The sequence below is a fragment of the Silurus meridionalis genome, chromosome 5 (genome assembly GCF_014805685.1).
Source record: "Silurus meridionalis isolate SWU-2019-XX chromosome 5, ASM1480568v1, whole genome shotgun sequence".
NCBI lineage: Eukaryota > Metazoa > Chordata > Actinopteri > Siluriformes > Siluridae > Silurus > Silurus meridionalis.
This window is the reverse complement of record NC_060888.1, coordinates 13,693,316-13,716,375: the sequence shown is the minus strand read 5'-3', so window position 1 is coordinate 13,716,375 and position 23,060 is coordinate 13,693,316. Positions and strand designations below refer to the sequence as shown.

Sequence of the window (23,060 nt, the reverse complement as noted above, 5' to 3'; positions counted from 1 at the left end):
TGTGCCATTTCCTCTCACATTCCTTATTTACAGGCATTGAATTGTTGAATAGTAGAGGTTATAATGAGGGAACGAGGAAAAGATTTTATTCTATTCTTAAAAATCTGTTGTAATTGTTCTAAAATGTGGTCATTAGGTTTGTTGTCTTCGACTTTCACTTCCTGAGAACTCCGAAAGAGTTCAAATACACACTCAGCCACCCACCCACCCACCCACACATACACACACACACACACACACACACACACACACACACACCTCAGAGTTGCTAAGTAAGATAATGACAGAGGCAGAAGGCGAGTGAAACAGACAGAAACAAGAGAGAGACAGAAGGAGAGAGAGAGAGAGAGAGAGAGAGAGAGAGAGAGAGAGAGAGAGAGAGAGAGAGAGAAAGAGAGAGAGAGAGAGAAAGGATTGAGAGGTGGAGTTTATATACTTCCTCCATGTAGTGTCTGTCTTCTATTCTGATACATGCAGCAAGGACACATACCAACTGTGCTACAGCGGGATTTTTAGAGAACCATGAGAATTTCAATTTTACAATTGTGTGACTGAGGGGAGAACCCTTACTCCCTGTGCTAAAAACTCGAACTGCTATGAAGGACGAACATGCTGGCAGGAACCAGAAGGACAGAGGTACAGAGTGACAAGGTCGACTTATCAATAGGATTGCAGGATGATCATTGGGGCTGGTGTATGTGAATGTTCTTTTCTATCTACATTTTTGTACTTTTGTTTGGTTAAACATAATAGTGTTGAGGTTATGCTGCATTTACTTTTTTTTGTTTTAAATGCCATGTTTTTCCTTTTTTAACTTACTTCTTTTATTTTAATATAATATTTTGTATACTTTCTGACATGCATTTTCTGTCACTCTGTTACTGCCTCTCATAGCTTGTTTGCTGGTCTTTGCAGCCAGCATGTGAGATATTCTAAACTTAGTGTCCATGCCCGATACTCAAGTTACAGGCTTTTCCTTTTCTATTCATGGACATTGACACACACCCCCACTCTAACAAATGGACATATGACTTATGACAAACCTTTAAGGAATTTTATACTCAAAAAAATAAAGCATAACCATGACATTAAAATGACTAACAACTAACAACTTATAATTTACTTGTGTATTATTAGTTGGTGACAGTAAAACATTATTATACATAATATGTTTGATGCAGTTTTAATCTTATGTAAAGTCATCATATGCAATATGCCTGTCATATGATTACAGCTAGCCAGTCACAACATAAATTTGATTAGGAGCCATCATAATTAGCTTTTTCATAAATAGAGATGGATTGTTCATAGGCAGCATTGTTTATTTAGAAGTTCATTTGAGCAAATGACTGAGGAAAAGATTACCGGGAACTCCAGATTTTTTAAATGGCATAAACAGAATATTGAAGCTCCAGATGATTTTTGTGTATATGGATATTGCTTAGGATTCTAAAATAACATCTGTGTTGTGCAGATGCTCTTACATTGGACAATAAAACCTCCAATTTCAATGTGGGGTACTAAAGCCACTAGGTGATGCAAACGAGCTTCTTCTTCTCACCCTTCCTGCTGGAAGTTTAAAAAGGAAATTGGGTGAAAATAATATGGATCTTTTGGCAGCCAGAATTCCTGGCATGGCCGATGCAAAATTTGCAAAACTGTATACCATATAACCCTGCAGGAAAAACACAAAAAAAGAAACTTAGAAACAAGGAGAAATACAATAAAAAAAAATCTGTCATGCCTGCAGGGTTATATGTATACAGACATTGCCTGTCAGTGGCCTTTTGTTGTTCATGTTTGTAGGACATTCAGGGCCAGAATACTTAATTTACAAAGCCCCCTCTGGCATAAAGAGCCACTGACCAACCCACACCAGCATACCAGCAGCAACACACTCTTTGTATATTACATTTGCAGACCAGCTAAGGAGAGAGAGAGAGAGAGAGAGAGAGAGAGAGAGAGAGAGAGAGAGAGAAAGAGAGAAAGAGAGAAAGAGAAAGAGAATGAAACAAATGCAGAGCTCAATTTACAGAGTAAACTAAATGCTTGATGGATATAAGTAGAGTAAGATTAAGCACAGGAAAACAAGAATACACAGAATAGAAGTCTTTTTAAAATAAGATTCTAAAAAAGATCGGACTTACACAGTCCAGTGTAAGTGGATTTTTCTTTGAATGGAAGCCATTTATCAGTGAGAGGAGTACGCGAGTTTGTTGTGCACATCATGGCATGCTGCTGCTGTCCAGCTCCGTGTCTGAGAAAGTGCTTCTTGCTTTCAGGTTGGTCCTATAAAATTTTGCTATGAAATGGAACTTACACAGGCAGCTGTCAGTACTTTTCCATGAAACATGGGTAATAGATCAACCCATGAAGGTAATACACAACTCTGCTTAGACTGTATGTGTATTGTATCTCTTAAGATTTTATTGTGATTCTGCTTTGTGATTAACGCTAATATTAATCTTGTTAGTGTCATTAATATAATAATAACATGTTTGCTATTTACTCCTGCATGATCAGTAATCCGAATAATATATTCCATGTTGTACAACCGAGTCATTGAGTTATTTTCAAAACCCAGAATTTCACAGATTTGCAGTGCAGGTTAAGATTGCACTGATTATGATGAGATCTAAATTTGATTGACAAGAGCATGCATGCATCTTCCCAGTAATGTCTAAAGTGCATCAACCCGTTGAAAGTGTCAAGATGCTATGTTGCTGCGAGATAGCTTATGAAATTATTTGGATTAATTTTTGTTTGTTTCTAAATGGTCCCTTCAGTTTTCACACATTTAATCTGCTTTAACCTCTGACAAAAGCCTCCACTGCACTTTCCATAGATATATCAACTCCTGAGCTCAATACATTATGGGAAGAGCCCCCATATGTTCTAACAAGAACCAATGAGCTCTTTCCAGGAAATGATGTCATGGCCTCTGGTAAGAAAAACAAGGTTAGGTTTTGTTTAAATATAAACCTGTTTAATTAATATTTTAAGCTAATTTTAAAATGTACCAAAGTGTGTAAAGACACATTGTTGTTGATTAGTTGGATAATGTTGGAACTATTCCTTTATTCAACAGCATCAAGTTATCGTGATTGCCAAATCATGTTACAGTTCCTGTCAAGATGTTAATCAGTGCAAAAAACATGAAGTATTTTTCTTTCTTGTACTTTGTTTTGCACAGGAGATGAGGAAGTGGAAACAGAGGCAGAGGTGGAGGGTGAGAGCATTACTGGTGAGAGTTACTGGAAGAGGAAGGAAGCTCTCAGCACTGTCTCCTTGGCTGTAGGAGATCACTTCTCTTCAGGTATTTGCATCAAGATTTCCACTGCCATATAGAACAGAGTGAAAAAGCTTCGATAATGGACAGTAATGGCAGGCCTGATTCAGCAAACTGTCAGAGCTAATGCTCTTTCAGACAACCCTAATATCTGCACTCAGCCTAATCATATCCTGCTAGATGTAGGCTAGCATACTAGAATTTTTCACCCACAAAGACAACTCTGCTGTCAGTGCAAAAAAAAATTATACAGTATATAGGAAATGTACAGTTCCATAATTTAATGTTATATTTGTGTTCCTTGAAATGCTTTACCTGTTTTGACCACCTATGTTAATTAACAGTAGGCTTTTGAATTCTAAAAATCTGCTTTATTTACTTTAATTTTATTCAGATGTGATACTGCTGTTCAGTGGGAGAAGGCGCTCCAATTTGGAACCAGACAGCGTGCTTCAGGAAGCACTGCGCACTAGACTAAGGGTTGTAGAGAGCAACAGCCAAGATGTAATTCAGCTTTTTAAAGTAAGCTTTTTAAAGTATTTATGTTAAATATAGTCAAATTAATGTGTTTACCCTATTCACGTTACTTAATCATTCCCAATGATTCTTGGTCCTCTATTTCCAGGATCTCTCTGCACGCTTGGTTTCAGTGCATGCTGAAAAAGACTACTTTGTTATTACATTTAAGACTGTGGAGGAAATCTGGAAGTTTTCTACATACCTGGCTCTAGGTCAGCCATAACAACTACACAAAGATGCCCCATAATATGCTTAAATGCTACCCACACACAGTGGAATCTAGCACAATTTGCAATATATGTGTGTTTGTGCCTCAGGATATGTGGCAAGATGCTTGGAAAACTTCTTGTGTGACCAGTCTTTGTGGCTGGACCCTCTGTTGCTAAGTGATGTAGAGATTTGTGTGACGGTAGATGAGGAACACCTTGCCACCCTTTATCTGGGTCTCCTACTTCAAGAAGGTAAGTGACTGATCAATACTGCACTATTGTACTACAGGTATATTGAAATATTTTATTTAAAGATTTTTCAAAACCAATGAATGCAAATGTATTTATCGCTCAAAACAATCACAATAAAGGACGGATGAAGGTTTTCTGGCAGAGATGCAATCTCTTTGTCCTGTTGGTAGTCACAACATGTTGCTCTGCTGTATGTAATTGTGAGCAAACATAACTGTTGTGTCTCCTGAAATCCTTGAACTATGTTTAAGCAATTGATCCATTTCTCATGATAAAAGCACTGTTTAACTTAAAGTAGAATTGTAAGAGAATTAGAAACACAGGGTGTTACACAGGTTTAAAACTAAGTAATTTTTTTGCTGAAGAGTGTGATCATGTATACATGTAAATTATTTACCCTAATCATTTATATAATTTGTACTAATAGGTGCTTGCTTTATTTTCTAAGGCAATTGTTTTAGAAAGATAATAGTATGCTAATAAAAATACTACTCATCATGATAAACAAAAAAATTAAACAAATAAGAATAGATGTAAATAATAGTTTGTTTAATTTACCTGTGATTTTAAGTAGTCAGCATGACTAATAGCTAATATAATGATAAAAAAATGATAGTGAAAGTAAAAAACATATAGATAGGTTATAGACAAGAGTCTAAAGTATGATGGAATCTGTGGAGTTGTATTGTGCTAGTTGTATTGTGCTTGCTTGTAGGTTCATTCTTTGCTAAAGCTCTGGTTAACAGTGAGCAGTATATAGAGGATGAAGACAAACTTATCTACAAGAAGAATGACCTTGTTATTGTGAAGGATATTGGACAGCAGTCCATGTGGGAGGGAACACTGCTGTCTACTGGTCAGCATGGCCTAGTGCCTGTTAAAGCAATGCAGCCTCTGCCCTACCCTTTTTATCAGTGAGTGACATTGACAATCTCATCTTAGACATGGTATAGTTACATTAAATCAGTAATGAACCACAAACCTCTAGAGACATTTATATATTTCAAATTCTGAATTAGGTTTTATTTATTATTTAGTTTACAGTTTTCATATTGGTCCATCAGAATAAACCTATTGTGTTTTAAAGGTGGTTTCTTAGGAAGTACCATGGCAATGCAGGAGGGTTTTCATCCACTAAAGCCCAATGTGACCAACCTATAGGTAAGTGTGTTTTAGATCTACTACTAAAATTGTCATATTTCTTTTTTTTTTTTCTGTGAACACACAAAGACTTTTAAATGTGCTTTTTTTATGTCTCTCCCCAGTAACAGGAACCTACGTAGCAGTAGTAGACCATTACTCAATGGCTGAAGATGAACTGCACTTCAGTCAAGGAGATCTGATAGAGGTTGAAGGCTTGCTTATTAGATCACTGAATACATTCATTGGGAGACACACCTCGGGTGGACAAATAGGATTTGTTGACATTGCTCATGTGAGACCTGAAAATGTCAAATCACTGTAAGACTGTAAAATATAATACATTTAAACATACAATCAACATACACGTTGTTAGGGCAGGGCCAGCTGTACACTTACACATTCATGCATTTATCTAATCTGCCAATTAGGGCAGCATCACAATGCATAAGTCAAACAGATACAGGTCAAGAGCATCAGAAAAATGTTCACATCAAGCATCAGAAGGGGGCAAATAGTGTGATTTTTTTCTAACTAATCACAGCATGGTTGTTGGTGCCAAATGGCTGATTGATTGGCTGATTAGATAGCTGCATGAATGTACAGTTGTTAACAATAAAGTGGGCAATGTGTGCATTTTATATTATTTCTAATTGTCAATCCTCCCTAAAATTCACTCATCAAAGCACAAAAAATACAATTATTATATTTTTCAGATTTTTGTTTGTATTGCTGGCTTTTGGAAGGGGGAGTGTAGTTATGCGATGAGGTGATGAAACAGTCAGAATGGGAATCATGTGGCTGATAATGCTGCCTTTGTTCGGTCCTTATAGCAGTGGACAATTGGTCTTTCTGACTGAGGAGGAGACAGTGGCCCTCTCCCAGTTTAACCCCTGCGTTGAACAGTGCCACACTGGTTTATTGGACAAACTCTTCTTCACTGACATCAGCACTGTTTACAGATTAGGTAGAAAACATAAATACCATTTGTCTGTAATATAATTAATATTGTTTAGGTAGACATGGTTTTCATTTTAATGGAACTTGAATTTTACTTGTTTACAGACAGACTTGATGACTCTGATTTCACCTATATCAAAAACCAACCAAAGCAAGGTAATATGTTTTACTTAAATTATGAATACATACTACGTGTACATCTGAATATTTTCTATCATTTTAAAATATGAACTATGTTTGCATTATCCCTCAGAACAGAAAAACGCAGAAGATGCCAGGAAGAGCATTATAATGGAACACAGTCATACACCATCCTATCACTCTTCTCCTCAACCTTCCTTTTATGCTTCTCAAAGTTGCCTAGACAGGGAAAATGAGCCATTCTCCTTCAGCCTGGAGGACACTTTCAAAGAAATGGACAAGTATCAGGAAGATCCCCCCTTTATGGATGAAGGCATGTGGGACAATGAAGAAGCTGAGATTGTTGATCCCATCTTAACCCTCCTCAACCTGGACCACTTCCAGGACTCTTTTCATGCACTTTATGACCTGTCCTACTCCTTCTTGGAGACAGTTTTTGGTGGTCTTCCAGTGGATGAGGTGCTTCTGCATCTAGAGAGCTTGCGGGAAGGAGCAAAGAAAGGAAGGATGGTGTGGGCCCATCGGAGAGCCTGCTTCCTGTTGGGCAGGTTGTGTGCCAAAAAACTTAAGTTCTCACAGGCTCGAGTCTACTTTGAAGAGGCACTAAATGTCCCTGTAGCTGGCTTTAATGACATACCTCTATTGATTGCCCTGTATACCAATCTTACAGCTGTGTACCTGAAGCAAAAGATGACAGACAAACTGATTCATACATTAGAGAAAGCGAGTGCCCTTATACTGTGCCTACCAATGCATAACTTCTGCTCTCTTGACGAGTTTGAACTGCTCAAACCCATTCTACGCAAAGCTATTGTTGACAATGATATGCACCTCGAGGCACGGGCTTGCTATCTAATCCTCTGTCTATTTTTGCAAAACAAAAGGATTGAGGAGGCCTTGCCTTTTGTGGAAAGACTTCAGTTCCTCACTCTAACGCTCTCAGCAGAAGAAGGACGGCCTATAAGGCCAGTTGATCTCAATTGGATACTGTGCAGGCTCTACCACAAAAAGTATCTGCCGTATCTTGCGTTAGCCTCTCTCAGTCTAGATTCAGGTCAAGGTCATTCTTTGGATACTGCTTTTCAAAAGATTGAACTTTTCCTAAAAAACTCAGTCAGACTGAATCCTTGTTGGAAGGATGGCTCTGCTTTGCTTCCAGCTCAGATGGTGGTTTACCTTCAGCAGGCACTGTCAATAGCCAACTGTGAAGAACACCTGAAGACCCAGAGAGACCTTTGTCTATGTTTGGCCAGTGTCTACCAGCAGTATGGATCTTTGGAAAAAGCAGTTCTCTGTGCACAACAAGCAGTGCAGGCAGGAAGATGCATTAATGAGGAGGAGTGCTTTGAGGCATCAGTGCTGCTGGCCTGGCTCTTAGTGATTACAGAGGAACCAGACAGAGCCCAATCTACTTTGCAACCTCTCCTTAACTCTCTGAATAGTACAGCCAGGTCAGCACAGCATGGAGTGGTCCACAATCTACTTGCACTATGTCTTCGCAAACAGGGGAAGATAACAGAAGCAGCAAAGTACTTTCACTGTGCTCTCAAGATTTCACAGGATAATGGGAACAAGCATAATGAAGCTCTGGCTCTGGCTAACCTAGGGTGCCTAGCCTTATCAGTTGGGGCTCCAGGACTGGCAGAGAGTTTTTTGCTCAGATCTCTGTACCTTTTCCAGTTTCTCTCTGAGAGCCCCTCAGATGAAGAGCATGTTCAGACTCTGCTGTGGCTAGGTAGAAGCTACAAAGATAGGGGAGAATGTCAAAAGGTTAGGCTGTCCTATGAAATGGGTCTTCTGATTGCCATTAGTGCCAAGAACTTGCACAGTGAGTAAAGAAATATTTTGCATTTATAGAAGTTCTTAATTATCATTTTATATTTTTCTCCAAACTACATAAAAATTAATTATGTATTTCATTAAATAAAACTTTATTACTTTCATGTTTTTTATTACAGGTCAGATGGTTGTATCAAAGGTGCTCAGTCGCCTTTATGCCGACTTAATGTTATATGGGCAATGTATAATTTACTATGAACACTGTGTGGGGCTCGCCAGGGAACTGAAGGATAAACGTCTGGAAGGAGAGTACCTGGAGATTCTCAGTAATCTCTACTTATCACTTAACACTGAAAAGTAAGACAGAAGGCTTTGACTCATATAATGCATTATTTTGCTACTGATGTTTTGCTCGATATAAATACACACACACACACACACATATATATATATATATATATATATATATATATATATATATATATATATATATATATACACACAGTGGAACCCACTTATCTCGACCTCGGTTAACTCGACAACCCTATTAAGTCGACGTTTTTGAAGTGGAACCGCCAAATTCTCACTTTGTCTAAGCATTTTTTATCGATTATGTCAATTTTTTTATGTCGCCGAACCCTGATATCTCGAGCACAAGGGGGGTGAAAAATTTGCCATTTAACGTCGGTTATCTCGATCGGCACTGTGCAGCCGCAGAAGAACTCGCGAAAGTGGCTGAAAAATCAAGCCTTACAGATGCTACAGGTGTTATATTGTATACTGGTCTATCTCTGCTGTTAGTTAGTGCACATATGCCTTTTGTTGTTAAATGTTATGCGATGAACGGGAGGCAAAAGTAGAAGCGCGGCGCTGAACAGCACACGGGAGAACGTGGGATGAGCAGCAAAAGCATAGAATGAACAACGGCAGGATCGGGGGAATCCGCGATGCGATTTGGGAAGAAAAGAGCAGCCGTTGAGAGAGTGCCGGTGGGAAGGTACGTACCGGGATACGCATGCGCGATAACAAAGACCGCCGTGAACCAACATATACCAACAATAACGAACGGTGAGAGTGTGGAAGTTTAAATAGGAGATGGTGATGATGCTAAACGAGCACCATATGTGCGCGATTGAAGCCGGGAGCTTCAAAGAAAGCGGCCGAGAAAGCCCTGCCACGCTGAAGGGGGCGCCGAAGGGGGCGTGGCAGGTGGATTCCTGACAGTTAACAAACGTACTGTATGTATTTTTATAGCATGCCTTCATCAAACAAATCGCGGCAACGCTGTTGTGTAAAAAAAACCCTCCAAAAATACATGCATGCACATTCTCATTTAATAACGCACATCATGTATATAAAGAAATTTCAAGCACGTTAATATATTGCCGCCATATTGATTTTCGTTTATCTCGATCATCGGTTATCTCGATGCTTTTCGCCAACCCCCTAGGACATCGACATAACCGGGTTCCACTGTGTGTATGTAATATATATATATATATATATATATATATATATATATATATATATATATACACAGTGGAACCCCGTTGTATGAGCATAATTCGTTCTTGAAAATTGCTCGTGTGTCCATTTGCTCGTATGTTCGAACTGATTTTCCCCATAGGAATGAATGTAAAAGTGATTTAATCCGTTCCGAGATCTCATCCGATCGCTTATTTCTGCACTTAAAAAGTATTTGTAGTCTATTTTTAAAAACAAATACACAGCAAATGACCATAATATAAACATAATTTAACACTTACTCGTGTGATTGTGGTTGATTGCGAGTATGAGACGCACAAAACGCTCATAAGCTCCTCGGTTTCCATGGTAATTCTATTTTCATTTTCACAGCACCATCACGGATTTTCTTGGGAGACATTTTTCAAGATTTCTAGTGAAATAAAAATATCAAACTAAAAAAAGTTACTGTGGGAGAGCGTATGAATACGGGAATAAGGAACGCCACAACAGGTCAGGTGCAAAGGCTTTACATCCTTTTATTTGTTTTTCTTGTGTCGGTCTGCTTAGTGCCCCACGCAGCACGTCTCTGGCACACCCACGCACACACACACACACACACACACACACACACACACACACACACACACACACACGCTCTCCTCCTTAAATGTACACTCCGATCACTTGAAAAGAAAGAACAATCATTAGGTCACATTAACTTCAGGTAAAGCAATCCCCTGCCTATTTGCTCCCGGACCCGCCCTCCATTCACAAACCGCCGCTCGGCCACGCCCCCGCTGCCACAGTTACGTTTTTGCTGCACTGAACAACGAGAGCGACCGAGTGATACGTCATCAACTAAGCGACTGATGCGACCCTCCGCCGAAAACGGGGAACCGGCAGCGTGAGTTTGCTCGTTCCTTCGAAATTTGCTCGTGAAACAGGGTAAAATTTTGCGAGCGAGGTTGCTCGTATCTCCGTTTGCTCGTACAGTAGGTTGCTCGTACAACGGGGTTCCACTGTATATATATATATATATATATATATATATATATATATATATATATATATATATATATATACACTGAATATCAAAATTAGAGAACAATTTATAAACAATTAAAGAATTCTGAAATAATGTCATCTTTACTGCTCAACAGTTAAAGGAGTTTTTGTCCTGTCTATACCATACTACCAGAACACCTTTTACACAAAATAACTAAGGCATTTAAAAAAAAAAACACTGATCAAAATTAGAGAACACTTTCAGATACCTCCCAGTTATTGGTGTTAATCTGGCACCTGGTGCTAATTTTCTTGATTATCTGTCAACCCCTATTTAACTGGCAGCCTGACTTCCAGCTTCAAAGACTCTGCAAGATGGTGGGCCGTTCTGAAGTGACTGAAAGCCTCTGGCAGCAGGTTGTCCAGATGAAGGCCAAAGGGTTGACCCTATCAGCCATAGCAAGACAAGTTGGTCAGCCAAATCTGTGATTTAAAGAGTATTGAATCTTTACAACATCACAAACTCATTCAAGTCCGCCAAGAAAGCTGGTCATCCATACAAATGCAATAGAGGACAGGATACTGCAGAGGATCTCAATGGGCAATCATTTCCACACTGCAGCTGGAATTGCTCACCAGTTCAGCACTGTACAGGGTAAGTATCTGTCTCGTCATACAGTGTCTCGACGTTTAAGAGCATTTGGACTGAAAGCCCACTCTGCAGTGACTAAACCTCTCATTAGCAGAAAGAATCGAAAGGCTAGACTAAGCTTTGCTGAGGAGCATGTTGTGTGGACAGAGGAGAACTGGTCCAAAGTTCACTTCAGTGATGAAAGCAAGTTTAATTTATTTGGGTCCGACGGGAAACATTATGTTCGGCGACAAACTGGAGAAAGACTGAAACCAAAGTTTGTAAAGGAGTCAGTGAAAAGTGGAGGAGGATGTGTCATGGTTTGGGGCATGTTTTCTGCAGCAGGAGTTGGGCCTCAGCTACATGGCAGAGTAAATGCAAATGTTTATCAGAACCTTCTTCAACAACATATGGTTCCTTCCCTGCATTCATCACCCAATCAGCCTGCAGTGTTTATGCAGGACAACGCTCCATGTCACACAGCAAGACGGGTAAAGCAGTTCCTTGAAACTGAAAACATTGAAATAATGACATGGCCTGCCCAGAGTCCTGATCTCAACCCAATAGAGAACCTCTGGAAAATCCTTGGCGACAAAGTTATGGCCAAGAAACCCACTACAGTCACCGAACTGTGGAGGAGACTGGAAAAAGAGTGGACCAAAATCACACCAGAGAGGTGTGAGAGACTAGTGCTGTCCTGTGGCCGCAGATGTGCTGAAGTCATTCATAGCAGAGGCCTGTACACTTCCTACTAATTGCTGACTGTTGTAACCTTTAGAAAATTTTGTGTGTTTTCTGCAAAATGATGGTTTTTTTGGAAATGCCTTAGTTATTTTGTGGAAAAGGTGTTCTGGTAGCATGGTATAGACAGGGCAAAAACTCCTTCAACTGTTGAGCAGTGAAGATGACATTATTTCAGAATTGTTCATAAATTGTTCTCTAATTTTAATCTCCAGTGTGTGTGTGTGTGTGTGTGTGTGTTTGTGTATGTATATATACAGTACAGACCAAAAGTTTGGACACACCTTCTCATTCAAAGAGTTTTCTTTATTTTCATGACTATGAAAATTGTAGATTCACACTGAAGGCATCAAAAACTATGAATTAACACATGTGGAATTATATATGGAATTATATACATAACAAAAAAGTGTTAAACAACTGAAAAATGTCATATTCTAGGTTCTTCAAAGTAGCCACCTTTTGCTTTGATTACTGCTTTGCACACTCTTGGCATTCTCTTGATGAGCTTCAAGAGAAAGTCACCTGAAATGGTCTTCCAACAGTCTTGAAGGAGTTCCCCGAGAGATGCTTGCCACTTGTTGGCCCTTTTGCCTTCACTCTGCGGTCCAGCTCACCCCAAAACCATCTCGATTGGGTTCAGGTCCGGTGACTGTGGAGGCCAGGTCATCTGGCGCAGCACCCCATCACTCTCCTTCTTGGTCAAATAGCCCTTGATGCCTTCAGTGTGACTCTACAATTTTCATAGTCATGAAAATAAAGAAAACTCTTTGAATGTGTATATATATATACATATATATATATATATATATATATATATAAATATAATATGCCAACTAAGCATTTATGGTCACCAATCAGGAATAACATTATGACCACCTGCCTAATATTGTGTTGGTTCCCCTGACCTGTTCAGTATTAACAGCATTAACCTCTTCAGCTATTGAAGCTACAGAAGCTAGTCAACACGGGCCAGCTTTCGCTCTCAACTTGCATCAATGAGCCTTGGCCACCCATTACCCTGTTGCCAGTTCATCACTGTTCCTTCCTTGGACCACTTTTAATAGATGCTGACCACTACAGAACATCCCACAAAAGCTTCAGCTTTGGAGATGCTCTGACCCATTCATCTAGCCATCACAATTTGGCTTATGTCAAACTTAATCAAATCCATATGCTTCTACATTTTTCCTGCTTCTAATACATCAACTTTGATGGCAAATGTTCACTTGCGGCCTAATATACCCCACCCACTAACAAGTGAAATGACAAACGTCTCTAGGTTACGTATGTAACCCTAGTTCCCTGAGGGAACAAGACGCTGCATCAAAACCCTTTGGGAACGCCTCGCGTTGTCCACACTCTGAATCACGTGTAAAATCCGGCCAATAGGCAAGTCGTGACATCATCGGCAGGTGACGTCACACAAAGCAGGAAGCTACAAAATGGCTAAACGATGGTAGAGACATTAGCTTCTGAAAAAGAGATGGTAATCAGGGATGCAGGGAGTATGGCCTGTTCACGCAGTGTCTTGTTCACTCAGGGAACTAGGGTTACATACATAACCTAGAGATGTTCCCTTTCATGAATTCAAACGTCGAAATGCTTTGGGAACGAGTGTCCAATCACACCATACTGACCAGTCCCTGCATTGTGTGTCTGAGCACCACCAGCATGCGGGACAGAGGAGCCAGGAGTGGCTCTGATGTTGAGGTCGTAAAACCTGACAAAGGACGAAGGGGGGGACCAGCCTGCAACGTTGCATATGTCCCGCAGGGAAACTCCATGAGACTTACTCCGAAAGGAGTGGGAAGACTAGAGGACTCATAAGATGGGGTAATCTATCCATTTGCTGAGAGTCTGCTTATTGGCAGGAAAACCTTTCCTATTCAGGCCATAGCAGACAAACAGCCGCTCTGACTTTCTCCACGGACTCATCTATTTGTCACTATCTCGTCTACAAACTCGATTTGGCCGTTGTGTTGGCGGCTCTATCTGAGCCCCCTTAGAGCCCTTGGCCAAGGTGGCCCATAAGTACCTGTCTGTAGGACCGCCTTTCTTTTAACGATATTCTCCCTTAAGAGGGTCAGGGACCTACAGGCTCTGTCTGTGGCCCCATCTCTCCTGGAGTTTACCCCTGGCATGGCCAGTGCCTTTCTTTACCCTAAACCTGGGTATGTGCCTAGGGTGCCTACATCTCCCTCATGACCTGTTGTACTGCAGGCATTCTGCCCTCCTCCTTTCCAAGCCCAGACCAGGAGAAGCAAAGTCCACTGTGTCCAGTGCGAGTACTGGATACATATCTCCACAGGACGAGTCCGCGAAGAAAGTCGGAGTGGCTGTATGTCTGCTATGGCTTGAACAGGAAAGGTTTTCCTGCCAATAAGCAGACTCTCAGCAGATGGATAGTGGATGCCATTACCCCATCTTATGAGTCCTCTGGTCTTCCCACTCCTTCCAGAGTCAAGGCTCATTCCACCTGGAGTATGGTGGCCTCTACGGCCTGGTCCGCGGGAGTTTCCTTGCAGGACATATGCAACACTGCGGGCTGGTCCACCCCTTTGACCTTTGTCAGGTTTTATGACCTCGACATTAGAGCCACTCCTGGCCGCATTCATGCACTTTGTAAAGGTGCGGGGTGAGAGAAGCTTCATCCCCGAAAGCAAACCTCAGGAACCTCCCATCAGCAGTAAGGATGGCTATGTGGAAATAGGTGTTCCTTAGATCTATCATGACAAACCAGTCCTTGGACTTTATCTGAGACACGACCTCTTTGAGGGTGAGCATCCTGAACTTGAGCCTCATGAAGTGAGCAGTCGAAGGAGCGTAGATCTAGGATCGGCCGCAATCCATCGTCCTTCTTTGGAACAAGAAAGTACTGGCTATATTAGCCTGACTCTCTGACCAAGGAAGGAACCAAATCGATGGCCCCTTTCCTCAGGAGGGTGCGTACTTCTTTCTCCAGGACCAGAGCACATCCTGTTGAACCGGGGGGACCTGAATTGAATCGAGTAACCCCTCTCTATTATATGCAGGACCCACTGAGATATGTCTGGCAGATTTTCCCAAATCTGCCAGGAAATCTTTTGGGGCAACCAGCTTCTCGAGGCTGGCCTCTGACAGTCTCAGAGCAGCTGGAGCGGTGCCTTGCAGCCGTTGAGGCCTCCTAAAAGGCGGCGGGTCTCCTCCATCTGCAGCGTTCTCTCGGGCAGAGATGGAGGGAGACACCTGCTGGAGGGAGGTTGTGCCCCAAAGCATGACCTGTGGCAGGGCTAACAGTCTGGCCTCCTGGTGGTGACGAGGAGGTACAGGCACCGTGCAAGGTGTACACCGCCCTTTTTGATGTAAGGCACTCTGGTTGTCAGGGCCGCTTCACCACTGCAAATTTGTTCAAGGAGAGGACCACCCTTAGGTTGGCTGACTCCTTCGATTTGGGCCTTGAGCGTCTGCTTTTGTGCTTTGCGCTGCCCGGCCGCCAAGCAGCCCATGAGAGCGGTGGGGAAGTACCACTGAAATGTCGCCGTAGTCTTCTGAACCTGTCGGTGATCGCCCTTACCTACAGCTTCACCTGAACAGGCCAGGGGAAGCCACTGGGGTGTTTAGAAGGAAAGCCTTGTCCCTGTCGGGATCTCTGCTTAAAGGGTGAGCAACAGAAACCTTTCTGTCATTTCTAGAGCTGACATGGACCGAACTACGGCCTGCGTCATACCTTGGTGGCCCTGTCGCCGCGTAAGCCCTACCTACTACCCTGGGCATCTCCCCATATGCGCACTCTATAAACCCTACTATATTTGTGTAGAGCAAATGCATATGGGGTCTCCTAGGACCTAGACACCTCAGTGTGTAGGTAGGGAAAGAACGGTAAAGAATGGTGGAGGCTGTGCCGCAGGATGCAGGAAACACTCATCCAGCTTTCTGGGAATGCGTTGCTTCCACTTCTCATCGGGCCAAGCTATCTCTAGCTTAGCGACGGCCCTCATCACTACCTCCCAGAGCTCCTCGAACAGCCCAGGCTGTGAGGAGTCTATGGGCTCGCTAGCATCTGAAAATTCTCCCTTCTCAGAGGAAGAAATACAGAGTTCTGCGTTACGTGCGCCGGAAGAAGGAACTGCCGAAGCGAGTGCGTTCCCCAGAGAACGGGAGCTCGGCCCAGCAGGAGAGGCTGGAGAGAACTCATCCATCTCCATGCCTTCTGCTAGGTCGGCCTGCGAGCCCCGCGACCTTCGCCGGTGCTTCGCGTTGGCGAGAGCGTAACATAGTGAAAGTGTGTAACATAGTGAAAGTTCTGTTTGTGTTTTGTATACTTCTCCTAATATACTACTAATGTTACTACTTCTCTTTACAGGTGCTTCAAATTAAAACAATCAAGCTGAATGTATCTCACTGATGGAAATGATTTTACTGATTAAAAAAAAGTTTTTGTAAAAATAATTTTAGGTCCTCACTGAAGTCTCTGGACTACACAAAGCAAAGTCTAAGGATTTCCATAGACTTAGGAAAGAAACAGGAGGAGTCTGAGACCTGGCTGCAAGTGGGCCGTATCTACTACTTGATTGGGGAGGATGAATTGGCAGACATGTATCTTCAGGTGAGAGAAAGGTAGTAAGATATAAGTTAATAGGTAGTGGTATTTCTATGACACTAGCATGAGTGCTATTTAAATGAGTTCTTGCAATACATTGTAAAAGGTTTGTATTATAATATCAAACATAATGGAGAATCTGTTATAATAACAGTCTGTATAATCCATCTTCTGCAGGCAGCTGTAAAGACAGCTCTAAGGATTAATGATCCATGCTTTGCTATGAACATCTATGAAGAGGCCGGAGATGTCTTCTTCAAAGGACACAGAAACCGACTTGCTGCTATTTCATTTTTTAGAGTATGCACTTCAGCATCATCACAGCATGTGTAATAATGTGTTCAATATATTCTAGCATTAGCAAATTTTTTAGTATAGAGTTCATAGTTTTTAACTAGATTTTTTTGTTTGTTTGTGAAACGTGTACTTTGTGTGCAGGATGGGGGTCTGCCATTTGCAAGATATCTTAACAATGTGCATTCAGAGTTCAGGCTTTTGTGTAAGCTCTCCGAATTGTTGCTGAAGGAAGGTCAGCACCAGGAAGCCCTGCAGTACGCTACACTTTCAGTGCAAATTAGCACTTCAACTGGTAATAAAGCTAATTTTCCTTTTGTGAGTTGGTTTTTTGCATGAGTATACTACTGTGCGAGTGTCTGGCTCTAAGTTGTCAATTATTATTATTATTATTATTATTATTATTATTATTATTATTATTATTTTATATTTTAACATTGACCTCCAATATATGTTACACTTTCTGAATGCCAACTTTTTCAGTCAGAATGTGTAACATATATTAGTAGTCAATGTTAAAATATAATAATAATAATATTTAATGCCCCTTATCTATGAGATCATTATGAGATATTAAGTCATAATTATGCAATAGTAAGTCATTATTATGAGATCATGATCTCATAATTATGAGATAATAAGTCATAATTATGAGATCCTTTCTGTGTTTTTTTTTCCTCTTTGTAAATGCAATGCACTTCCGTACATAGCAGACATGATTTTTAAACAGCATTTAACATGATTGTAAACTATCATGTTACTCTTGTTTGCTTCTTGAGGTGTTCGCCTGAATGAGAAGGTGTCCTACCATCGCCTGGCCTCAATCTACTTCACTCTGAAGCAGTATGAGCTGGCAGAGAATTACTATTTGAAGGCACTTTCCCTCTCTCCCACTGCACTGGAGCATGCAGAAGAGGCTCGCTACTATGTTAAAGTTTACTGCAGACTAGCTGATCTAACCCTCCACAAGATAAAGGTTTGATATTCACTCATGTTGAGATGCCTTTATTATTATCAGTGTAAATATATATATATATATATATATATATATATATATATATATATATATATATATATATATATATATATATATACAGTGAGGAAAATAAGTATTTGAACACCCTGCTATTTTGCAAGTTCTCCCACTTAGAAATCATGGAGGGGTCTGAAATTGTCATCGTAGGTGCAGGACCACTGTGAGAGACATAATCTAAAAAAAAATATCCAGAAATCACAATGTATGATTTTTTTAACTATTTATTTGTATGATACAGCTGCAAATAAGTATTTTAACACCTGAGAAAGTCAATGTTAATATTTGGTACAGTAGCCTTTGTTTGCAATTACAGAGGTCAAAATGTTTCCTGTAGTTTTTCACCAGGTTTGCACACACTGTAGGAGGGATTTTGGCCCACTCCTCCACACAGATCCTCTCTAGATCAGTCAGGTTTCTGGCCTGTCGCTGAGAAACACGGACTTTGAGCTCTCTCCAAAGATTCTCTATTGGGTTTAGGTCTGGAGACTGGCTAGGCCACGCCAGAACCTTGATATGCTTCTTACAGAGCCACTCCTTGGTTATCCTGGCTGTGTGCTTTGGGTCATTGTCATGTTGGAAGACCCAGCCTCGACCCATCTTCAATGCTCTAACTGAGGGAAGGAGGTTGTTCCCCAAAATCTCGCAATACATGGCCCCGGTCATCCTCTCCTTAATTTAGTGCAGTCACCCTGTCCCATGTGCAGAAAAACATCGCCAAAGCATGATGCTACCACCCCCATGCTTCACAGTAGGGATGGTGTTCTTGGGATGGTACTCATCATTCTTCTTCCTCCAAACACGTTTAGTGGAATTATGACCAAAAAGTTCTATTTTGGTCTCATCTGACCACATGACTTTCTTCCATGACTCCTCTGGATCATCCAAATGGTCATTGGCAAACGTAAGACGTGCCTGGACATGTGCTGGTTTAAGCAGGGGAACCTTCCGTGCCATGCATGATTTCAAACCATGACGTCTTAGTGTTTTACCAACAGTAACCTTGGAAACGGTGGTCCCAGCTCTTTTCAGGTCATTGACCAGCTCCTCCCGTGTAGTTCTGGGCTGATTTCTCACCTTCCTTAGGATCATTGAGACCCCACGAGGTGAGATCTTGCATGGAGCCCCAGTCCGAGGGAGATTGACAGTCATGTTTAGCTTCTTCCATTTTCTAATGATTGCTCCAACAGTGGACCTTTTTTCTCCAAGCTGCTTGGCAATTTCCCCATAGCCCTTTCCAGCCTTGTGGAGGTGTACAATTTTGTCTCTAGTGTCTTTGGACAGCTCTTTGGTCTTGGCCATGTTAGTAGTTGGATCCTTACTGATTGTATGGGGTGGACAGGTGTCTTTATGCAGCTAAAGACCTCAAACAGGTGCATCTAATTAAGGATAATTAATGTAGTGGAGGTGGACATTTTAAAGGCAGACTAACAGGTCTTTGAGGGTCAGAATTCTAGCTGATAGACAGGTGTTCAAATACTTATTTGCAGCTGTATCATACAAATAAATAGTTTAAAAATCATATATTGAGATTTCTGGATATTTTTTTTTAGATTATGTCTCTCACAATGGACATGAACCTACGATGACAATTTCAGACCCCTGCATGATTTCTAAGTGGGAGAACTTGCAAAATAGCAGGGTGTTCAAATACTTATTTTCCTCACACACACACACACACATATATATATATATATATATATATATATATATATATATATATATATATATATATATATATATATATATATATATACATATACATAAACTACATATCATAGAATTTGAGCTTAAACACATGATGTATGACTAGCATAAGGAGACTGAAGTAGGAAAAAAACCCTTTGCAGCAACACTTTAGCTCAGGCACACACCTCTCTATAAAGGGCTTCACAGCGGAGAATGCATATTAAAGCAAACACCAAACCATGAGAACAAAGAAACTGTCTGCAGATGTCAAAGACAGTATTGTTTCAAAGCACAGATCTGGGGAAGGCTACAAAAAATGGCTGCTGCACTGAAAATTCCCCTAAGAGCACAGTGGCTTCCATAATTCTCACATGCAGGACTCTTCTAAGAGCTGGTCACCCAGCCAAACTGAGCAATCGGAAAAGAAGTACCTTAGTAGGAGATGCAACCAAGGACCTGATGGTCACTCTGACTGAGCTCCAGAGATCCTGTGTTGAGATTTGGACAAAGTTCCAGAATGACAACCATCACTGAAGCCCTCCAACACTGAGCATTAAGGCAATGTACCTACATGGAAGCCTACACAGAAACACATGCAAGCCCGCTTTGAGTTTCCAAACAGGCACCTGATGGACTTCTGGACTGTATGAAACAAGACTCATTGGTTCTGATACTCTTCAGGCACTGCTCATCACCTGCCCAAAACCATCGCAAAAGTGAAGCATGATTGTGACAGCATCATGCTGTGGGGGTGTTTTTCTGAAGCAGGGAATTGATCAGGGTTGGTAGAAAGCTGAATGGAGCAAAGTACAGAGATATCCTCAATTAAAACCTGTTCCACAGACTCAGTCTGGGTTGAAGGTTTACCTTCATACATGAGCACAACCCTACACACATACACACAGGCAAAACAACAAAGGAGTGACTTGAGGACAACTCTGTGAATGTCCTAGAGTGGCTCAGCCAGAGCGCTGATTTGAAACCTATTGAACATCTCTGGAGAAACCTAAAAGTGGTTGTCCACCAACAGTCTCCATCCAACCTGAACAGTTTAAGAGAATTTATCATGAAAAATGGCAAAAATATCCCCCAATACAGGTGTGCAAAGTTTGTTGCACCTTAACCAAAAAGATACGAGGCTGTAATTGTTGGGGGAAAATAAAAAAAGAATTTTCAACTAAGTACTGAGTAAACCATATAAATATTTTTGTACTTGTGATATTCAAGTTTTTTAATTAAAAATAATTCTAGAATTAAGTTTTCACTTTGTCATTATGTGTACTAAGTGTAGATTAATGAGAAAAATCGAACAACTGTAGTATCAGGGTGCAACATAGCAAAATTGAATAAATTTAAGGGGGTCTGGATACTTTCTAAATACATTGTATACACACACACACACACACACACAGACAGACAGATGTAAATTTAAATGTAATCTTTCATATTTATTTAAAATGGTTTTACTTTACCTTGCATATTACAAATCACTTTTTTATGCCATAGGATGCTTATGATGCCATGGGATATTTCCATTTAGCCCTGGCAGCAGCTCTGGAAGATGGAGGGAGCATTCATTCCAGGTACATAATTTACATGAAACTGGCAGAGATCCATGCTAACTACTTACCTGATGTGAAGCTGAGTCAGACTTATATGGACAGCGCACGGAACTTAAAGATGGAACTGGCAGGGCCCACAGACTCCGTTGATGCAAAGGATGACTATATGAACCATGGTGCTGCAGAGTATGCTAACGCTGAACCTATCAGTTGTTCAAATGAAGAGCCGAAGAACTTCAGAAGTAGAAGCAATACTCTTGTAGGATCCTATGTGAGGGACAAAAGCCATTCAATAACTTCTATAAAGGAAGCAGAGGCTGTTCCAGCTGATTGCATGTGTGGAGAGGATATGGACATCTGTAACCCAGATGGGACTAACAGTGGGCTTGGACAACCTACAAATTCTGAAATAAGGCACACAAATCAAAGACTTCATACCAGTCACACAGATTCTGGCTTACTATGTACAGAATTTTGATCATCCCACTCTCACCCCAAGGCACTTTGTTATTTAAAAAATTTTATTCATCTATATACATCTTGTTAATATACTTTACTTCTCTCCAAATATTGTGGATATGTTCATAATGCTTTTGACTTTTATCAAGGTAACTTGTATTATAATATATGTAAATATTTTATTCATTTTTGTATGTATACTTACTACTATTGAAATCAAAATCTTTAAAGAAATATGTTTTTTTTCTACTATAAAACTCACTTGAAGATGACTGATTAAAGTCTAGTCAATCTTTAATTCAAAGTTTTTTGCTTTCTATTATTGTACAACATATGATTGATGCCACACCAAAATTGATAAAAGTGTTCCTTCTTTGTTGAAATAAATAGTAATATCATGGCCAATTGCAGATTTAGGAGAGTGCTGTGTTGGGCTACTTCTACACCTCCATATTTTCTGCCTCAATTGAAAAAAACATAAAAATCTTTTTCTTCATTTTCTTGTACAGTATTTAAATAACAAATTTGGCCTACGATATGTCTCTATATTTTCACAGTACTTGAAAGCTCCCATCTTTAAGGCCATACTACCATATTTATGTATGTATGTATGTATGTATGTATGTATGTATGTATGTATGTATGTACGTATGTATGCTTTAAATCATTGTATTCGAAAATGTGTCATGGCAATATATCCCAATCAACCACAAAGCAGGCAGGACAGCAGTTAACTAGCAGGAAAAAAAAATCTGAATATCTATTGCTGGTTTAAGACCTGGGTTTCGCTTGTGAAGACTACATTTGTTATTAGTTAATGGACAAACCAACATGCCATTCTGAAGCTGAGAAAAAAGGAAAAGAATTATCATTTGAATAAGCATTGTGCATAGCCCATAAACTATCTGAAATGTTCTACATAGAAAAAACTAGAAAAACAGTCTACAGAATCATTTTGCCAGTTTACAAAGAAAAGTATCCAGTGTAACTGGGAGGAACCATGAGGAATCATACAGCAAGACAATAATCTATAGTACGCTGCCAACACAACCTGACTTCAACAAGGGGAAAGTGGGGTGATTTTTGTCAAAAGTTAAACGTTTAGTTAAAAGACATTGTATTAGAGCTGAGTGAACAGCAACATCCCAAACTTATAGAATTTAGTTAGCTGTAGTTACCACCTTACTTCATTCATTTTAATTGCATTAATAATTAAAAGTAAGATTTTGATATATAAATAACTAATTAACTGATGTTTTCTCACTAGTATTTGGGTAGATTTTGTCTCTCCTATTTTTATCTTTTGCC

General features: G+C 40.4%; 1 protein-coding gene across 8 annotated transcripts; it reads left to right on the top strand.

The window, feature by feature from the left end:
* Positions 1–369: 369 nt before the first annotated feature.
* Positions 370–22,248, top strand: sh3tc2 (SH3 domain and tetratricopeptide repeats 2). 8 transcript variants are annotated; one of them, XM_046849474.1, is made up of 19 exons: positions 374–636; positions 2,283–2,376; positions 2,846–2,944; positions 3,194–3,316; positions 3,684–3,811; positions 3,915–4,020; positions 4,126–4,269; positions 4,985–5,183; positions 5,357–5,430; positions 5,535–5,730; positions 6,243–6,376; positions 6,475–6,525; positions 6,623–8,338; positions 8,469–8,646; positions 16,571–16,721; positions 16,893–17,015; positions 17,154–17,304; positions 17,789–17,985; positions 21,238–22,248. In XM_046849474.1, the coding sequence occupies exons 2-19, from the start codon at positions 2,352–2,354 to the stop codon at positions 21,769–21,771; spliced, it is 4,329 nt and encodes a 1,442-aa protein (XP_046705430.1). In that variant the 5' UTR covers positions 374–636; positions 2,283–2,351; the 3' UTR covers positions 21,772–22,248. The 8 variants fall into 8 exon arrangements, 7 of the variants coding, with proteins under 7 accessions (XP_046705430.1, XP_046705429.1, XP_046705427.1 ...); XM_046849475.1 differs by having other exon boundaries at positions 572–694; XM_046849473.1 differs by lacking the exon at positions 2,283–2,376.
* Positions 22,249–23,060: the final 812 nt, after the last annotated feature.

Bases quoted from the DNA above. Each gene is read 5' to 3' on its own strand.
- sh3tc2 (XM_046849471.1), top strand. From the start codon at position 610: ATGCTGGCAGGAACCAGAAGGACAGAGGTACAGAGTGACAAGGTCGAC. The intron at 5,431-5,534 runs GTAAGTGTGTTT...GTCTCTCCCCAG, and splicing joins CCAATGTGACCAACCTATAG to TAACAGGAACCTACGTAGCA. The intron at 6,377-6,474 runs GTAGAAAACATA...ACTTGTTTACAG, and splicing joins CAGCACTGTTTACAGATTAG to ACAGACTTGATGACTCTGAT.